Genomic DNA, 16,137 nt, shown 5'->3' with positions numbered 1-16,137 from the left:
AAAAGAAAAAGAAAAGTGTCAATGCTGCCTTTCCCCACCCCCCCACCTCCACCCTCCAAGTCTGAGGATAAGGAAATCTAGGGGACAAAAAAAGAAATGGGATAACCAATTAAACATTTCCATACTGGTCATTGCTGTCTCCCTTGTAACAAGATTTGTTCTATTCATAAGGGGAAAATGTCAGTGCAAAACTGTAATATCAGTACATTTGAAATCTTAATAGTTGCTATAAACTAGATTAGCAAACATTTGGTCATGCAGTAGGGATATTAAGCCACCTTCTTTTGCAATGGAGATGATGGTTTTGTTGCCAGATCTGGTCAATCTGTCTCAAGGGTCAGTGGGATTGGAAGAAATCAGATTCATCTAATCCCAACTGTTTTCATATCAAAAGCAATACTCCTCTCTCTCAGAATTCTTGCCCCACCCTCAGAAGTTTCCCAGAGACATTTAAAGCAAGATGTATCCTAGCCGAAATCATTTTGCAGATGGGTGAATCACCTGAGTTCTCCACTGGACCCAGAGCAAGGGGGTAGAGGAAGACGACAAAGATGGAAAAAGGACTAGGTTAATGAAAATAGACAATATTGCATTTCTTTTCAACTGGCATGCTCTACCCCATGTAACCTCAAAGGTCTTAGGCAGAATTTAAAACAACAACCACAACAAACCCACCATATTATTTCTTCCAATTGGTGTTGCATGCTCTGCAAGTCATCATGCCTTATAGTTAGAAAGTGTTCCCTCTTATGCAGGGCTCCAGTGGGCTTGGACTTTAAGAAGGGTAACACCATTATCTACAGAGATGTTAGAAGCCTTTACAGGACAAGGAAAGTTTCCCATTCAAGTTTAAAGACTAAGATACTCTCCTAAGATTTAGGTGAATTTAGCAGAAAACTCATTGGGAGATAGGAGAACTCCTTCTGATCTATTGTAATTACAGTCAATTCTCAATTTTCCAGGGGCCATTGATCCAAGCTTCCTGCTGTTCCTCTAACTTTATTATGTTCTTGATTGTTCATTATGTTTACCTTCCATTAACACCTTCACCCATTTGAGAGAAATAACAGACAAAAGCGAGGCTTCAGACCAATCACTTTACTCCAATACTAACACTGATAAACTTGCCAGTGAGAGAAGGAGGTGAAACAAAAGCTGAAATCAAGGATGAGAAATTGTCCATTGATGTTGATAGTCTATGCACAGTTTGGTCCACATGGAATTGCAATACATGACTTTGTCCTTAGTACTCTGACCCTGCCATTATCAACTTGGGATCATATGTCATGAGGCTTCTTTTAGAGAGTCATCATAATACTAACCACCTTCAGAGATGTCCCCAGACCCTCAAATGTAAAGCCCAATTTTGTTAGGATGACAGAAGGTTGGGTTTGATTTTTTAATAACAGACCCATTGGTTGGAAGGAAGCTAGACACAGATAGCTGGGGACGGCTGATAAGGACCACTATTTAACTCAGTGAGCCTCACCTGGGCAACAAGGAGAGTGATGCACCTCCTGCAGACTGGGTTAGCAGAGACTCACGGTCCAGGCTGCTGGGTCCCAGAGATGGAAAGAGGCCTATCTAGGGTCTTAATGAAATCCAAAGGCTGCTAAACGGAGATATTCCTCCATTTCTAATCACTGCTTACAGGTGAGATGGTGGAGTGTTCCCTCTGGCTGTGGATCTCCATCCTCCCCTCCAGCTTTGGGTCAAGGGGTGAAGGGAAAGGGTGAATAAAAGAAGTTTGTGTGTTTAAGCTGTGCCTGTGTTCATTGTCATTAAATACTACTAGCAGTAAAAGAACTAGAAGCATATGTTCTATAGCTGGGTCTGTGATGTGATGACCTGAGTCATCATCCCTGGCGTTCCCAAACACATGCCCTGTAAAAGTAACTTCTGTTTGTGAATTTCTTAAGGCACTTAAGAAATACCCTAAGGTCCCTATATCATAGCTACCTGCAAAATAATGTTCCAACACAGACTACTGACTCTGAGAACAGGGAAAATACCTCATTTATCGTTTATAACACTTCTTGCATGTAGTGCAATGCCTGACACATAGCATATGCTCAACAATATTTTTAATGAAAAGGAAGAGAATTGAATAAGTATGAGGAGAACGGGACTGATAAGGTGTGGTGATGAATAGGAGGTTTCCCCCCACCCTTTTTCTAATTTTGACTTTCACAGCATGAAACAAAAATTTAAAAGAAAATAATAAACACACTAATTATGTATTTTATTCAATAGTAAGGTATGATATATCAAAATATTTACATTCCCTATGAAGAGGCCCAATTATGGATGGCTTTCTATGGAGCTAATCTCACAGAGAAGGAGCACCTGCTATCCAGGCAGCTTTGGCATGGTTTGTAAATCAGGCCTGGTCCTCTTTTCACTCCACATCCCATCTTTCATTGTGTTTTGGTTTTATGTATTCGTTTTCAATATAAACTGAAATTCAGTAAGCATCAGCAAGACTACAAAGTATATGAAAATGAGGACCCTGAAGACAAAGTGTTAATAGGCCACTCTGTGTAACTGAGATGCATGACTTTTTGAAGGCCACAAAAAGTAGTTAAATCCTTCCACTTTTTTAAGAGTGACTGATGAATTGAAATGGAAACTTTCTTGCCACATCTTGGAATAATTCAGGAAAATATTTAAGTGCCTGCCCTTTGACCCAAGACTTTTTATATCTCACAAGGTAAAGCTGTGAGAACTTTAAATCCTGAAGTGCAAATACACGGTATATGAATTCACAGAAATGTATTTACTCTATGGGAGCATACAATCATGTTTCAGCAACTTCATTTAGAAAAATGGGAGATGGACTTAAGACAATGTGGCCTTATTTATGGTACCATGCTACTCCCACGGGTAAGTACAGATGCTGTATATAGGTCTTAAAACCATGTGATTTAAAGATAATTGGTTTTAGAAGAAGATTGAAGTTCAAGTTAACATGACTTGATTCTAAAAATGTGTTTATCCATTATAATGTTTATACCTGGATCACAAATAGAGTGTCAATGAGGCAGACCTCATAAGAATTTGCCACTGGGCTTAAAAAATATTTTAAATGCATTTCTCTTCCATTTTTCTTGGATTTGATGTTTTTACAGCCTGATTCAACTATCACCTAAACTCAAAGAAGTAACTTGACTTGGCTGAAGAGAGAGCTGAGGTTCAAAACCAGATTTTCAGGTCCTAGGAACTCTGTACCATAGCTGCCTCCCTATGGAGTCAACTTTCTGCAAAAACAGCAAAGTGATACAGCACACACCTGACAAGTTATAAAACTCTAAATAGAAAAAAAAATGAAGAATAAGTGTAGAGAAATCAAAACCAATTTGAAATGTCATGTAAGACTTCTATTGGGCATATGAATGGGTCCTGGCTTTTTTTTTTAATAAGAAGAAAACATTAAGAAAAAACAATTTTAAAGTATCTGTTAGGCTTTATCCAGGTATGGACTTAATTGTCCTAGGTCACAAGTACATGACAGCTATTTTAAAGGGTTATTTTCAACATGTGCATACTTTCTCCTCGCCCTAAATAATAGAGCAAATGATTATAATAGGATTATTCTAAATGAATTTTCACTACAAATAATATCCATGCTACAGCACTGCTAAGACAAAATCCTCTCATCATGTATTATTCCAGCACAGAAAAATAAAACAGAAGGACAGACAGACACATAGACAGATAAACCAGATAGATAGATAGATAGATAGGTGATAGATAGATAGATAGATAGATAGATAGATAGATAGATAGATAGACAGACAGAAGACATTTGTGGGAATGTAACTTCTTAAAACCTTGTCTATGCCATTAACTCCTAAAATTTACCCATTTGATCCAAACACACAGAATAAAAACAGTACAAAGAACGGTTAGTTCAGTGCAAAAGTAATTGCGGTGTTTACCATTACTTTCAATGGCAAAAACCCCACTTACTTTTGCAGCAATCTAATAGTTCTTAGGTCCAACCCTTTCCCTCTTTGTCTTTCCTTTTGCTCCACTGCATCTGTGCTACCACTGAAAATAACAACGATGTTAAACTCTTCCTCTCTACCCTTGTTGCTTTCTCTCTTTCATTTAGCATGTTCTTTCTTTCCAAACATAAAATATGTGAACAACTGTCTCTGTTCTTCTGTCTCACACTGCCCAAGGTGTCTTACTGCTATCATGCTCTGTTTTAAGAATGTAGCACATTCACACAGAGACAATGATTAAAACACTGAACTCTCTAAATGCCCCCAAGGCCTGGCCCACTTTTAGCAGACAAGTAAGTCAGGCATCAGTAACTCCTACAACTCCTCTGATGATAAGTCAACATCCCTGATTCACAGAGGTGCAGGTGAGGGTAGAGTTAAGCACCCTTGTCTGCACAAAGAGTTTTGTTTCTGATCAGTCTTTGAATCTGTGAAGTCAGGAAGAAGCCAAGGACCATAAAGAAAGTCCTTCAGATCAGTAAGTGAGGCTTGGATTTTAGACCTGAAACATTCTGACTACTCTTCATGTTTTTCTCAATTTTATTAGTTCAGGAAAAGCAGAAAAGATTCTAAATGATGAGAAAACCAAACAAACAATCTTTTTCTCATGTTTTCACTATGGCTCCAGGGCATAGAATAAAAATAGCATATATTGTAGCGGGCTAATACTTAAGAAATGTAGACGTGGTCACTTGGAGAGCAGGATGCCTGTCAGTGGAGAATGCTAAGAAAAAATGCAAAGGGGGGAAGCTTGAATACTTGCTGAATATTGCATTTAATAGCTTTTTTAGCATGTGAGTGTCTAGACAAGAAATGGCATTACCAATGTAGATAGTGTTAAGTTCTGCCTTTGGCACATATTTGCTTCAAAGGTTCCCGTTATTTTAAATATTTAAATATAATGTTAATAGCGTTTCTTTTGGCAAATGTATTGTTACTTGTGTTTCTCCAATCCCTTGCATAGAATCTGACAAAATATCACTTTTTCTAGGAGAAAATATTTATTTCATGATTACTAAGAAGCTTTATTTTAAACATCCTGAACATCAGTATTAAGGAAAAAAGAAAAATCACACCTTGCCCCATAGTTACAAAATTTTAATTCCGTCTGTCAAGCCAGATTCCTTTAAAAATACAATGGTACATTAATAGTTCCAAAAGTATCTAGAAGACAGAGTGAAACAATGAAAGGTTATGTGGAAATAATTGCAAAGGAAAAGTTGTTCAGAAAGTCTAATTTCATCATTAACAGAGTTCATAATATACTTTTATTTGACATTTCTACTATGTAGTTACTTGGTAAGAGACTGGGATCTAAACACCCATATAAAAAACATGAATTGATGTTAGAAGTTTCCCTTAGTATAACACAATTTATTTAAACCCATCAATCTCATATAATATATAATATAATATATAATATAATCCACATATTATGGATTGGTTAATAGATTTTCCCCAAATCCATAAAATAAAACCAATTATGTTGGGTTAAAGCATCACTGAATTAATAATAACTCTCGTTGTTGGGTCAACCTACAGCATAGCTTCCCAAATTAAGTACAAAATGACAATGAAGTATCTAAATCAAACTGTTTAATCAAAAAAACCTTTTAGAGTTTAATTAGTGAAGTTTTAACCAGATGCATGAGAATAACAGACACCTAAAAATAATATTACAATTTTCTCCTCCATTTATTGACTTTTTGTTTTCCTTGGACAGGGGCATATATATATATATGTATGTATATATGATTTAAGATGTATGTAACATAGTTTATCATAGAGGGTATATATTATGTATATATGATATAATATATCTTACATGTTATATGTCATATATGCACCATATATCAGATATATCATATCATATGTCTCATATAGCATATGTATGATATATGTATGTGTGTACATATATATGTGTGTGTACATATGTGTGTGTGTGTAATTTCAGTTGCTATTTTTATACTACAAACGTGAATTTCAAGACATGAAAATCTGCAAGAGGACAATGGTAGTCACCTGCCATCTTGTTCCTTTATAATTCCTTTATATTCATTATATACCATCCTTAAAAAGCACAAGGACATTCACTGAACCTAAAAGTATATAAAAAATGCATTGATTTGAAATGGATGTTTATTACCAAAAGCACTAACTGTTCTGATTCACTATGACTCAGATGAAATGCTAGAACCATGAGTAAGTAATAGGCTTTGTACGTCCATGCTCCCGAGAGTAGAAGTCCATAGCAAAAAAGGAACAAGGTGCTTTTTCAGGTTAACACTGTTTGGCCACTTCCCACTCACATATTATGGATTGGTTAATAGATTTTCCCCAAATCCATAAAAAAACCCAATTATGTTGGGTTTAAGCATCACTGAATTCACAGTAGCTCTTATTGTTGGGTCACCCTACAGCACAGCTTCCAAAATTAATTACAAAATGACAGTGAGGTATCTAAATCAAAATGTTTAACCAAAAAAACCTTTTAGAGTTTAATTACTGAAGTTTTACCCAGATTCATGAGAAAAACTGACACCTAAAAATAATATTACAACTCTCTCCTCCATTTATTGACTTTTTGTTGTTTTCCTTGGGCAGGGACATTGGAGTGGAAAGTTTAGATACTTGTCAAACTACTTGAGAAAATAAGGTTATAAATGCTTTAGAAAACACATGCTAAACCATGGCATTTCCTTACTATTAATGTTCCACACGACATAAATATGTTAAGGAAATAGGTCACAGGAGTTTTCATGGACAAATGGCTAAGGGAAATGGGATATTAGTCAGAATTTGTGTTCTTACGATGACTTAATTGGAACCCAAAGCACTCCAGATATTTAGTCCCTCTTTGCTCATGAAAAATAACCTACACAGATGCAGGATTCTCACGTTGAAAGCAATTCCTTCACTAAAGAAATGTCTACTTTTTGTCAATACATAGAAGGCTGCAGTGGGATACCTTCCCAGACCTAAGAAATATTATCCTTTGAGACAGAAACAAGTTTAAAACCTAAAGGATGGGATTAATTATATGTAGAAACTGCCTCAAATTAGCAGATTTTGACTTCAGTGGCATGACCACTAGTGAAGTACATTACCAATGATTCATTACTAAAAACAGTTAAGCACTGAAGTTATAAAGGGTTAATTTTTAAGGTAAGTAGAAGAGATTCAAAGTTATTGCTATGGCAACACTGTCTTGGGTGTGAGAGAAAAGGATGGGGTAACAGCTTGTCTTCCCAGTTCACATTCCTTGGCCTATTTTACACATCACATGATCTGGGCACACCTTCAGAGGGGTGTAGAGCTAGTGAAAATCTGGTAGTGTAAAGTGGACAAAAAATAATGAGGAAAAAAAGTCGAGAACATCTACCTTAAAAACAATGAAGTATCGTCAAGATTAAGGCCCAGAAAAGCAATCAAGGATGACTGAAAGTGAACAAGAATAATAATCTACTCCAAGATATTAACACATCTCATGGCTGAATTAATGCGTGGCTAAAAAACAGGCAAGAAAAGGGGAGCCATAGAGGGGTGCCTCTTGCACTGTCAGGATATAGGACATGCAAGATGACCCATATCCACTCTCCTTGGCAGGTCTGTCCCAGTGATAGAAACAGATTTCAAGATATTCTACCTTAAGATCACAATTCATCAACTAAGTCCCCTTACATGTTCAGTTCACCAAGCAACCTTCTGATACAATTTGACTTTCCAAGTAGGTTTTCCTTCAAGAAGAAGAAACCACCAACTGGCCAGTTGACATGAGGATCCCAGCGTATGTGGAGTATATATTTCACATTGTACATCAGTAAACTGTCAGTCAAAACTACGCACTGGTCACAAGTATTCATTTCAGTGTCAACAAATCCTCTCCAGCATAATCAACTCTTCCTTTACTGTCAATATGGAATTCCTTGTTCTCCCATTGTGTAGAGCTCTTCTAGCTAATCAGCAGCCTCTCTTTCTAATCATCACATATCCCCTAAGCTGCCAGATGAAGGAATTTTGTGTTTCCCAAATGACACCCTTCTTATATAAAGAACAAAATGATGAATGGCAAAGTAAATTTCACTAAAAAGTCTTATGTCAAGAATTCTCAAAATGCCAAACATTTTCTATGACTTATGTGTAGTGACGCAACATAAACTACAGTAGAAGTTTGAACAAAAATGGTCACTAAGACCACCATCCTCTAAGAATGGTAAATCCATTAGAATTTGGTCAAAAATCATATCAACAGTTCCTTAGAAACAAATAGTCTTTCAGAAATTGAGAAAAATATTAAAGGAATTACAAAATTCTCCATAACATGTTCTATATCTAGGGTGTATAAGATTCATTCAAATATGAGTGTGCTGAAGACAAGTAAGTGTGTTCAAGTGTTGCTATGGCTCTGCATGGACCAATGCATAGCCAGTGTCAACTACAAGTGATAACACGAAGCCCTGTGGCAAGAAATAGCAGAGATTGGAAAACTAAGGTGATAAAATGAAACATCAACCAAAAGGAAGGTTTTGAGGTGTCTAAAATAGGGCAGTTCTTTATTCTGGCATATAAAGACAATCCAAAACTATCGTCCTAAGTAGTACGTGGATATTGTTTTTGGAAGAAAGAATAATGTGAGTATGATTCCTTGAGATGAGAAAACTGGAACACAGGTGTCCATGCCAGTAAGAAAACTGATAATGCCCTCAGGGTCCGTATAACCAGTGAATGCACACCTGCTGAATAAAGGTCATGTGACAAAGCATTTATTGTTTCTCAAATCTCCAGAAATGAACCTAAGACAGAAACTATCTCTAGTAAAGACCTACATGTGTCAGTTCTACCCACAGTCTGCTGTTTGACTCTTTTCTCCCCAGATCTGCAAAGCAGGGCATACCTCCACATCTGTACAGGCCCCTTCTATCTTTCACTACCAGCTTCATCGAAGAGCAGGTCATGATGCCTCACCCTATAGGCAACTAATATTTTTCAAAATATGAACATGATGAAAATTAAATACCACTCAAGTGTAAAGTTGTATCCTTCTGCTGTTTTTATTAATGGCTTGGCAAATCAATTCAAATAGAACAAGAGATGCCTTAAAAGCTCAGAGTCATCCATTCCAAATTTATTTACGTACTCCATTTCAAACTAACTTGTTAGGAATCATCTATTTTTTAAAAAATTAAAAAAGAAAAAAACAGAAAAAACATACATTTCTTCAGGTGACCACTGTGAGCCATGTAGCAAGTCAAGGTCATGAGACAACAGTCTTGTGAAGAATTATATAACGTAGATATGATTAGAGGCAAATTCCTATAATGTACACAACAACCCTTCTGATCAGTTATTTGTTCTATGCAAACTAACAAGAACACTGCCTCCTCCATTTTTTCTGTACTAAGATCCTAAATAGGAGAACATGATTATCTTGAGAAATATTCAAAAAAAAGTTTGTAAGAAATACAATTTCCTCATTGAGAAAACAAACCGACAAAGCTGTGTCCTGACAGCCACAGTAAAATGCAAAGCTAAGAAATTATTATGTGGATGTAATATACATATCCCCTCATACAAGCTTTGTTTTATCTTAATATGGTTTTAAATTTGGCTTTTAATTTTCACATCCCTAATGATGTCAAGGATCTTTTAATGCGCTTATTTGCTAGTTGTATATCTTCTCTAGTGAAAAGTTTGTTCAATTTTTTGTGTGTGTTTTAAATTTTCTTATTATTTAATACTGAGTATCTATATTTAATGAATATCAGTTATTTAACAAATATATGTTTTGCAAATATCCCCCCAGAATGTGAATTGCCTTTTTATTCTCCTAATAGAGGCTTTTGATAAAGCATAATTTATCAATTTGTTTTTTATGGTTTGCACTTTTGTGGTCATGCCTAATAAATCTTTGCTTAACCCAAGATCAAAAAGAGTTTCTCTTATATTTTCTTAACTAGAAACTGATAGTTTTACATTTTACATTTAGCTTTATGATAAATTTTGAGATGTCACTTGTATATGATGTATAGTTAGAAATTCATTATTTTGCATATGACATTTCAAGCAGTCATCATCATTTGTTGATGACTATCATTTTCCCTTGGAATTGTCTTTGCCCTTTATTAAAAATAAATTGTCCATACACATGTAGACCTATTTTTGGAATATCTAAGCTATTCTGTTGACCTGTTGGTCTGTGTTGATGTCAATACCATGCTGCCTTAATTACCATAGCTTTATAGTAAGTCTTGAAATCAAACCTTCTGTGTAGTCCTCCAACTTTTTCCTTTTTCAAAGTTGTTTTGTCTATTCTGGATGCTTTGTATTTCCATATGAATTTTATAATCAGCTTGTCAATTTCTACCAAAAAAAGCATACTAGGATTTTAATTGAGATTGTATTGAACCTATAGATCAACATGGGAAGAATTTACATGTCACCTGTCTCTGGAAAATCCCCAAATATTTGGAAATTAAACATTACAATTCTAAATAACTCTTAGGTCAATGTAGATACCAAATGGAAATTAGAAAGTATTTTGAGCTGAATGTGAATGAAAATGCAGGATATCAGAGTTTGGATCATGATGCTAAAGCAGTACTTAAGAAAATCTATACCACTAAATGCCTACATTAAAAAAGAAAAAAAATCTCAAATCAGTAACCATGACTTTCACCTTAAGAAACTATAAGAATAAGACAAAGTAAACCCAATAGCAAGCAGAAGAAAGGAAATAATAAAGATGGATATTAATAAAATAGAAAACAGAAAAACAATAGAAAATATTAATGGTGGTGATTAATAAAATATATTAACCTTTAGCTATACAGATCAGGGAAAAAGAGAGAAAACACAAACTACACATATAAAAAATGAGAGTAATAACATTATTAAAAATTCTACAGATATTAAAGGAATAATAACATAATACGAACATCCTTTCAATTTAATTCTATTGTGGTCCATGAACATATTTGTTTGCCTCGAATCCTTTTGAATTTATTGGGACTAATTTATTCTCCCAGAATATAGTCTATCTTTTTAAATATTCTGTATGCACTTGAAAAGGATGTGTATTCTTCTATGGTTGAGTATTCTAGGAATGCCAATTATGTCAAGTTGATTGACAGTGTTGTAGAAGTCTTTGTTTCCTTGCTGATTTTCATATCTACTTAGTCTATTAATTATTGAGAACGAGATATTAATGTCTTCAAATAAATTGTGAATTAAAAACGTTTTTGTAGTTTGTTTCAAGTATTTGGTGCATAAATGTAAAAAATGATTATATTCTCTTGATAAACGGACAACATTATCATTATGAAATGAACTTCTTTATTGCTGAAACTTCTTTATTCCTGTCTTTGTTCTGATATCTACTTTGTCATATATTAATATAGCCACCAAGGCTTTCTTTTGATTAGTGTTAAGACAGTATACCAATTTACAACCTTTTACTTTTGTGCTATTTGTGTCCTTTTTTTGAGTATTTTTGTTTTTATTTGTATATGTTTATGCGATACAAGTATAATTTTGTTACATTAATATATTTGATAGTGGTGAAGTCAGGAATTTTATATTTGTGTCTTTTTGTATAAAGGCATAATATATGGGAATATTACAATCTCACAATCTCTGCCTTTTAATTAAGGCAGAGATTTATATTTATATTTAACGTGATAACTGATTTGCTTTGTTTTAATTCTGTGATCTTCCTATTTGTTTTCTATTTGTCTCACCTGCTCTTTGTTCCCTTCTTACTCTTTTTCTACCTTGTTTTGGATTAATTATTTTATGATTCCATTTTACCTGTTGTTGGCTAATCAGCTATATATCTTTGTTTTGTTGTTTTAGTGATTGCTTTAGAGTTTATAATATATATGCTCTGAATTTACCTCAACCCTCCAATGATTTTATAACACCTCATGTGTGATACTGAACCTTACAATAGATATCCCATTTCTCCCCTACTGGACTTTTTGCTACTGTAGTCATACATTTTATTTTTGTATATATTATAAACTAAACAGTACATTTATATTATTTTGTTTACCTAGTCAATTATCATTAACATAAATTAGAAAAATCATATATATTTATCCATGTAGTTGCCATTTTTAATGCTCTTCATTCTTTTGTACAGATCCATATTTTCATACAGCATAATTATACTTTGCCTTTCCTTAAAATTTCTTGCATGGTGCTTCTACTGGTGATGAATTCATTAAGTTTTTGTATGTCTGATGAAAACATCTTAATTACATCTTGGTTTCTGAAAAATATTTTTGCTAGGCACAGAATTCTTTGTTGATTTTTTTTTCCTTTCATTAATTAAAATATTTAGCTCCACTGTCTTCTCATTTGCATTGTTCCTCACAAGAAATCTACTGTCATCCTTATGTTTGTTTGTCTGTACATATGTGTAATTTTTCTCTGGCAGTTTTTAAATTTTTCTCTTCATCACTGGTTTTGAGCAATCTGATTATAGTATGCTTTTATGTAGTTTTCCTTATATTCCCTGTGCTTGAGATGTATTGAGCTTCTTGAATCTGTGGATTTATAGTTTTCATCATCTGACAAAATTATAGCCCCTGATTTTTCAAATATTTTTCCTCCTCTCTCCTCTACCTGGGGATTCCAAGTACACATTTATTAGGCTATTTGAAGGTGTCCTACAATTCTGTTTTTATTCTTTTTTTCTATTTCCTTTTGGGTAGTTTCTATTGCTATCGTTTTGCTACTCTTTTCCTCTCTGAAGTCTAATTCCATCCAGTGTATTTACCATTAATCTCATCTAATGTTATTCTATCAATACCATCGATCACATTTCTCATATCAGATATTGTAGTTTTCATATTTAGAAGTTTGATTTTAGTCTTTTAAAAAGATCTTCCATGTGTCTACTTCTGAACATATGGGCTACAGTTATAAGAACTGCTTTTATGTATTTGTCTGCTAATTCTAACATCTGTTTCAGTTCTGGGTTGGTTTCAATTGGTTGGGCTTTTTCTTTATTGTGGGTAGTGTTTTCTTGCTGCATTGCATGCCTGGTAATTTTTTACTGGATGCCAAATGTTGTGAATTTCACCTTGTTGGGTGCTGGATATTTTTGTACTCTATGTATATCCTTGAGCTTTATTCTGGGATGCAGTTAAATTACTTGGAGACACTTTGATCCCTTTTATGTCTTGCTTTTAAGATTGTTAGATAGAACCAGAGCAGCATATAGGCTACAGCTAATTACTCCCCATGACTAAAGCAAGACAAATATGAGTCTTTTACCTAATTTTCTTTAAATAATGAGATATTTAAATCTGGCTAGTGGGAATAGGCACTTTTCCCTGACTTGTGTGAACATCACGACTGTTCCCTCTAATCCTCTTGGATGGTTCTGTTCTGGCCTTAGGTAGTTTCCTCATTGCATGGGTTGCTCGGTGTAGTAGTTTCCCTTTACACACAGACGATATTTTCTAAGACTCCCAGGGGATGTCTAAAACCTCAGATAGTACTGAACCCTATATGTATTACACACACATTTCATTTTTCTTCTTCACAATTTCATTGATAGAAGATTTCATTCTTAGCATAGATCTTAGCAGCCTCAGCATAATTTTTTTTCTTTCTTTATTAAGTCAAGAACTTTCATCTTTTTACTTAAAAGAAGTACTTTGTGGCTTCTCTTTGGCATATCTGAATTGCCAACATCTCCATTCTTATGCTTTGGAACCATTGTTAAGTAATATAAAGGTACTTAATTGCAAGCACTGTGATACTTCAACAGTCGATCTGATAAATGAGACAGCTATTAAGTGACAGGTGGGTAGTAAGTACAACCAGTACAGCACGGATAATGCTGGACAAAGAGATGATTCACATCCTAGATGGAATAGAGCAGTGATATGGTTGGCTGTGTCCCCACCCAAATCTCATCTTGAATCATAGCTCCCATAACCCCCACGTGTCATGGGAACGACCCGCGGGGAGGTAATTGCATTATGGGGATGAGTTTTTCTCATGATAGTAAATAAGTCTCACGAGATCTGATGATTTTATAATGGGCAGTTCCCCTGCACACACTTTCTTGTCTGCCACCACGTAAGATGTGCCTTTGCTCCTCCTTTGCCTTCCACTGTGACTGTGAGGCCTCCTCAACCATGTGGAACTGTGAGTCCATTAAACTTCTCTTTCCTTTATAAATTACCCAGTTTGGGGTATGTCTTTATTAGCAGCCTGAGAACAGACTAATACAAGCAGGACGGCATGAGATTTCATCACATTCTCAGAATGGTGTGCAATTTAAAACTTATAATTGTTGATTTCTGGAATTTTCCACTTAATATTTTCAGACCACAGTTGGCTATGGGTAATTAAAACCACAGAAAGTGAAACTGATAATAAGGGAGTACTATTGTGCTCTTATATTCTTCAGATCTCTAGATTTTATCTCCCTGTAATCCTCTTCTCTCCAGTATTTTATTCTGTTAACTAAAGCTATCTTGGTCTTCCTGGATTTTTATCCAACTTCTGAACTCAGAGAGTCACTGAGATGTGCCTGTATCACTCCTCTCTATGCTGTCTGGAAGTCCTCTCAATGGCTATGGGTAATTGAAACCACAGAAAGTGAAACTGCTAGTAAGGGAGTACTAATGTACTCTTATATTCTTCAGAACTCTAGAGTTTATCTCTCTGTAATCCTCTTCTCTCCAGTATTCTATTCTGTTAACTAAAGCCATCTTGGTCTTCCTGGATTTTTATCCAACTTCTCAAATCACAGAGTTACTGAGATGTGCCTATGTCACTCCTCTTTATGTTGCCTGGAAGTCCTTTCAAGGCAGTAAGCTGAGACAATTGTAGGGCTCATTTCATTTATTTCCTGGCTCTCAAAGATCACTGTTCTCCATTTCCTGATGTCTGGTATCTTAAAAAGCACTCTTTCACATATGTTGTCTGGGGTTTTGGGTTGTTTCAGGTGGGAGGGTAAATCCAGTTCTTGTTACTTATCTTTGGCAAAAGCAGACATTCATAGACTGTCTTTTGCCGACCCTTTCCACTCTTCATAACTCACTTCTCAGTTTCATGAGACCATCCATAAACATTCCAGTTCCCAGGATATTCAATAAAGGAGAAACTCCTGCTGAATTCCCTCCCTAAGACTTGGTTTATAACCATGCAGGGCCTAATCATAATCTGTTGTTTGAGAGACACAAAAGATGGCTATCTCTTATTTCTCTGTTAATGTGATCAAGTAAAGTTAAGGGCAAGTTTGTATTTCTGGATAGCTATAATAAATTATGGCAAGTCCATGAGGCTATGTTATTACAAACATGACTAAACATGCACTGAAAAGAATATATTTGTGTGGTAACCCACAAGTCTTCCAATGCCAATGGAAAAGTTTAAGTATGATTAGAATCTTGGCTCAGAGACCTGGATCTTTTTATGTCAATACATTTCTCCCTAGGGGTAAGTAAGGTACTTTTAAAGGACATCCATTCTTTGAAGTCAGTTAGAAAATTACTGCTGCAAGGTACTAAATAGTACTGCAGTCGACTTACGGAGATAATGTACAGCTGCAATGTGTTCATTATGCCAGGATGTAATTTACCTTTTTTGCACATACTACCTCCCCCTGTGCATGCCCTGGCTCATGGGGGTTTGGGAATAGCCACCTGTGATTCAGTTTCCACTGGGTTTCTCTCTCAATGTTCACACTGGGCATGAATTGTACCCAGATACTCCCTCTCAAATATTAAAGAGAACTAGTCACCAATGGTTCCCAGGGATTGGTCTAGGGCTAGAGACATTAAAAATTGTTAAATTGACTCCCACTCATTATCAGACATAATAGGATCCAAAAAGAAATGTTCAAAAATATATCTGGTTGTTTCTACATAGTTTTAAAAACAATCAATGTATCTCCTGATCTACATATTTCCTTTTTAAATTTTTCTGAAGTAGAGAGCTTTAATGACCAAAAAGAAAAGGGTAGGTGGGACTCATCAAATTGCTTTCCACTTCCTGCCACCAAGAATTAGCTTTAGTCCTGTTACAGGTTTTGGACTAAAATAGTGCAAGTCACTGAAGCTCAATGCTCTAAGTTCTATTGATACCAAAGCAGTAATGATGTCATATT

At 35.2% G+C, this 16,137-nt stretch overlaps 1 protein-coding gene across 16 annotated transcripts in view; it reads right to left on the bottom strand.

Moving 5' to 3' along the window:
* The window catches only part of PDE1C (phosphodiesterase 1C), a 573,061-nt gene that overhangs the window by 40,078 nt on the left and 516,846 nt on the right, over positions 1-16,137 (bottom strand). For 2 of the 16 annotated variants that reach the window (XM_054494171.2, XM_054494182.2), the window contains one exon: positions 10,268-10,367. The exons of the other annotated variants lie outside the window; for them this stretch is intronic. In XM_054494171.2, coding sequence (XP_054350146.1) covers positions 10,268-10,367 — 100 coding nt within the window. The remainder of the gene's footprint in view (positions 1-10,267; positions 10,368-16,137) is intronic. 16 annotated transcript variants of the gene reach the window in all.

The sequence above is a fragment of the Pongo pygmaeus genome, chromosome 6 (genome assembly GCF_028885625.2).
Source record: "Pongo pygmaeus isolate AG05252 chromosome 6, NHGRI_mPonPyg2-v2.0_pri, whole genome shotgun sequence".
NCBI lineage: Eukaryota > Metazoa > Chordata > Mammalia > Primates > Hominidae > Pongo > Pongo pygmaeus.
The sequence above is the reverse complement of the archived record's forward strand: the minus strand, read 5'-3'. Positions and strand labels throughout refer to the sequence as shown.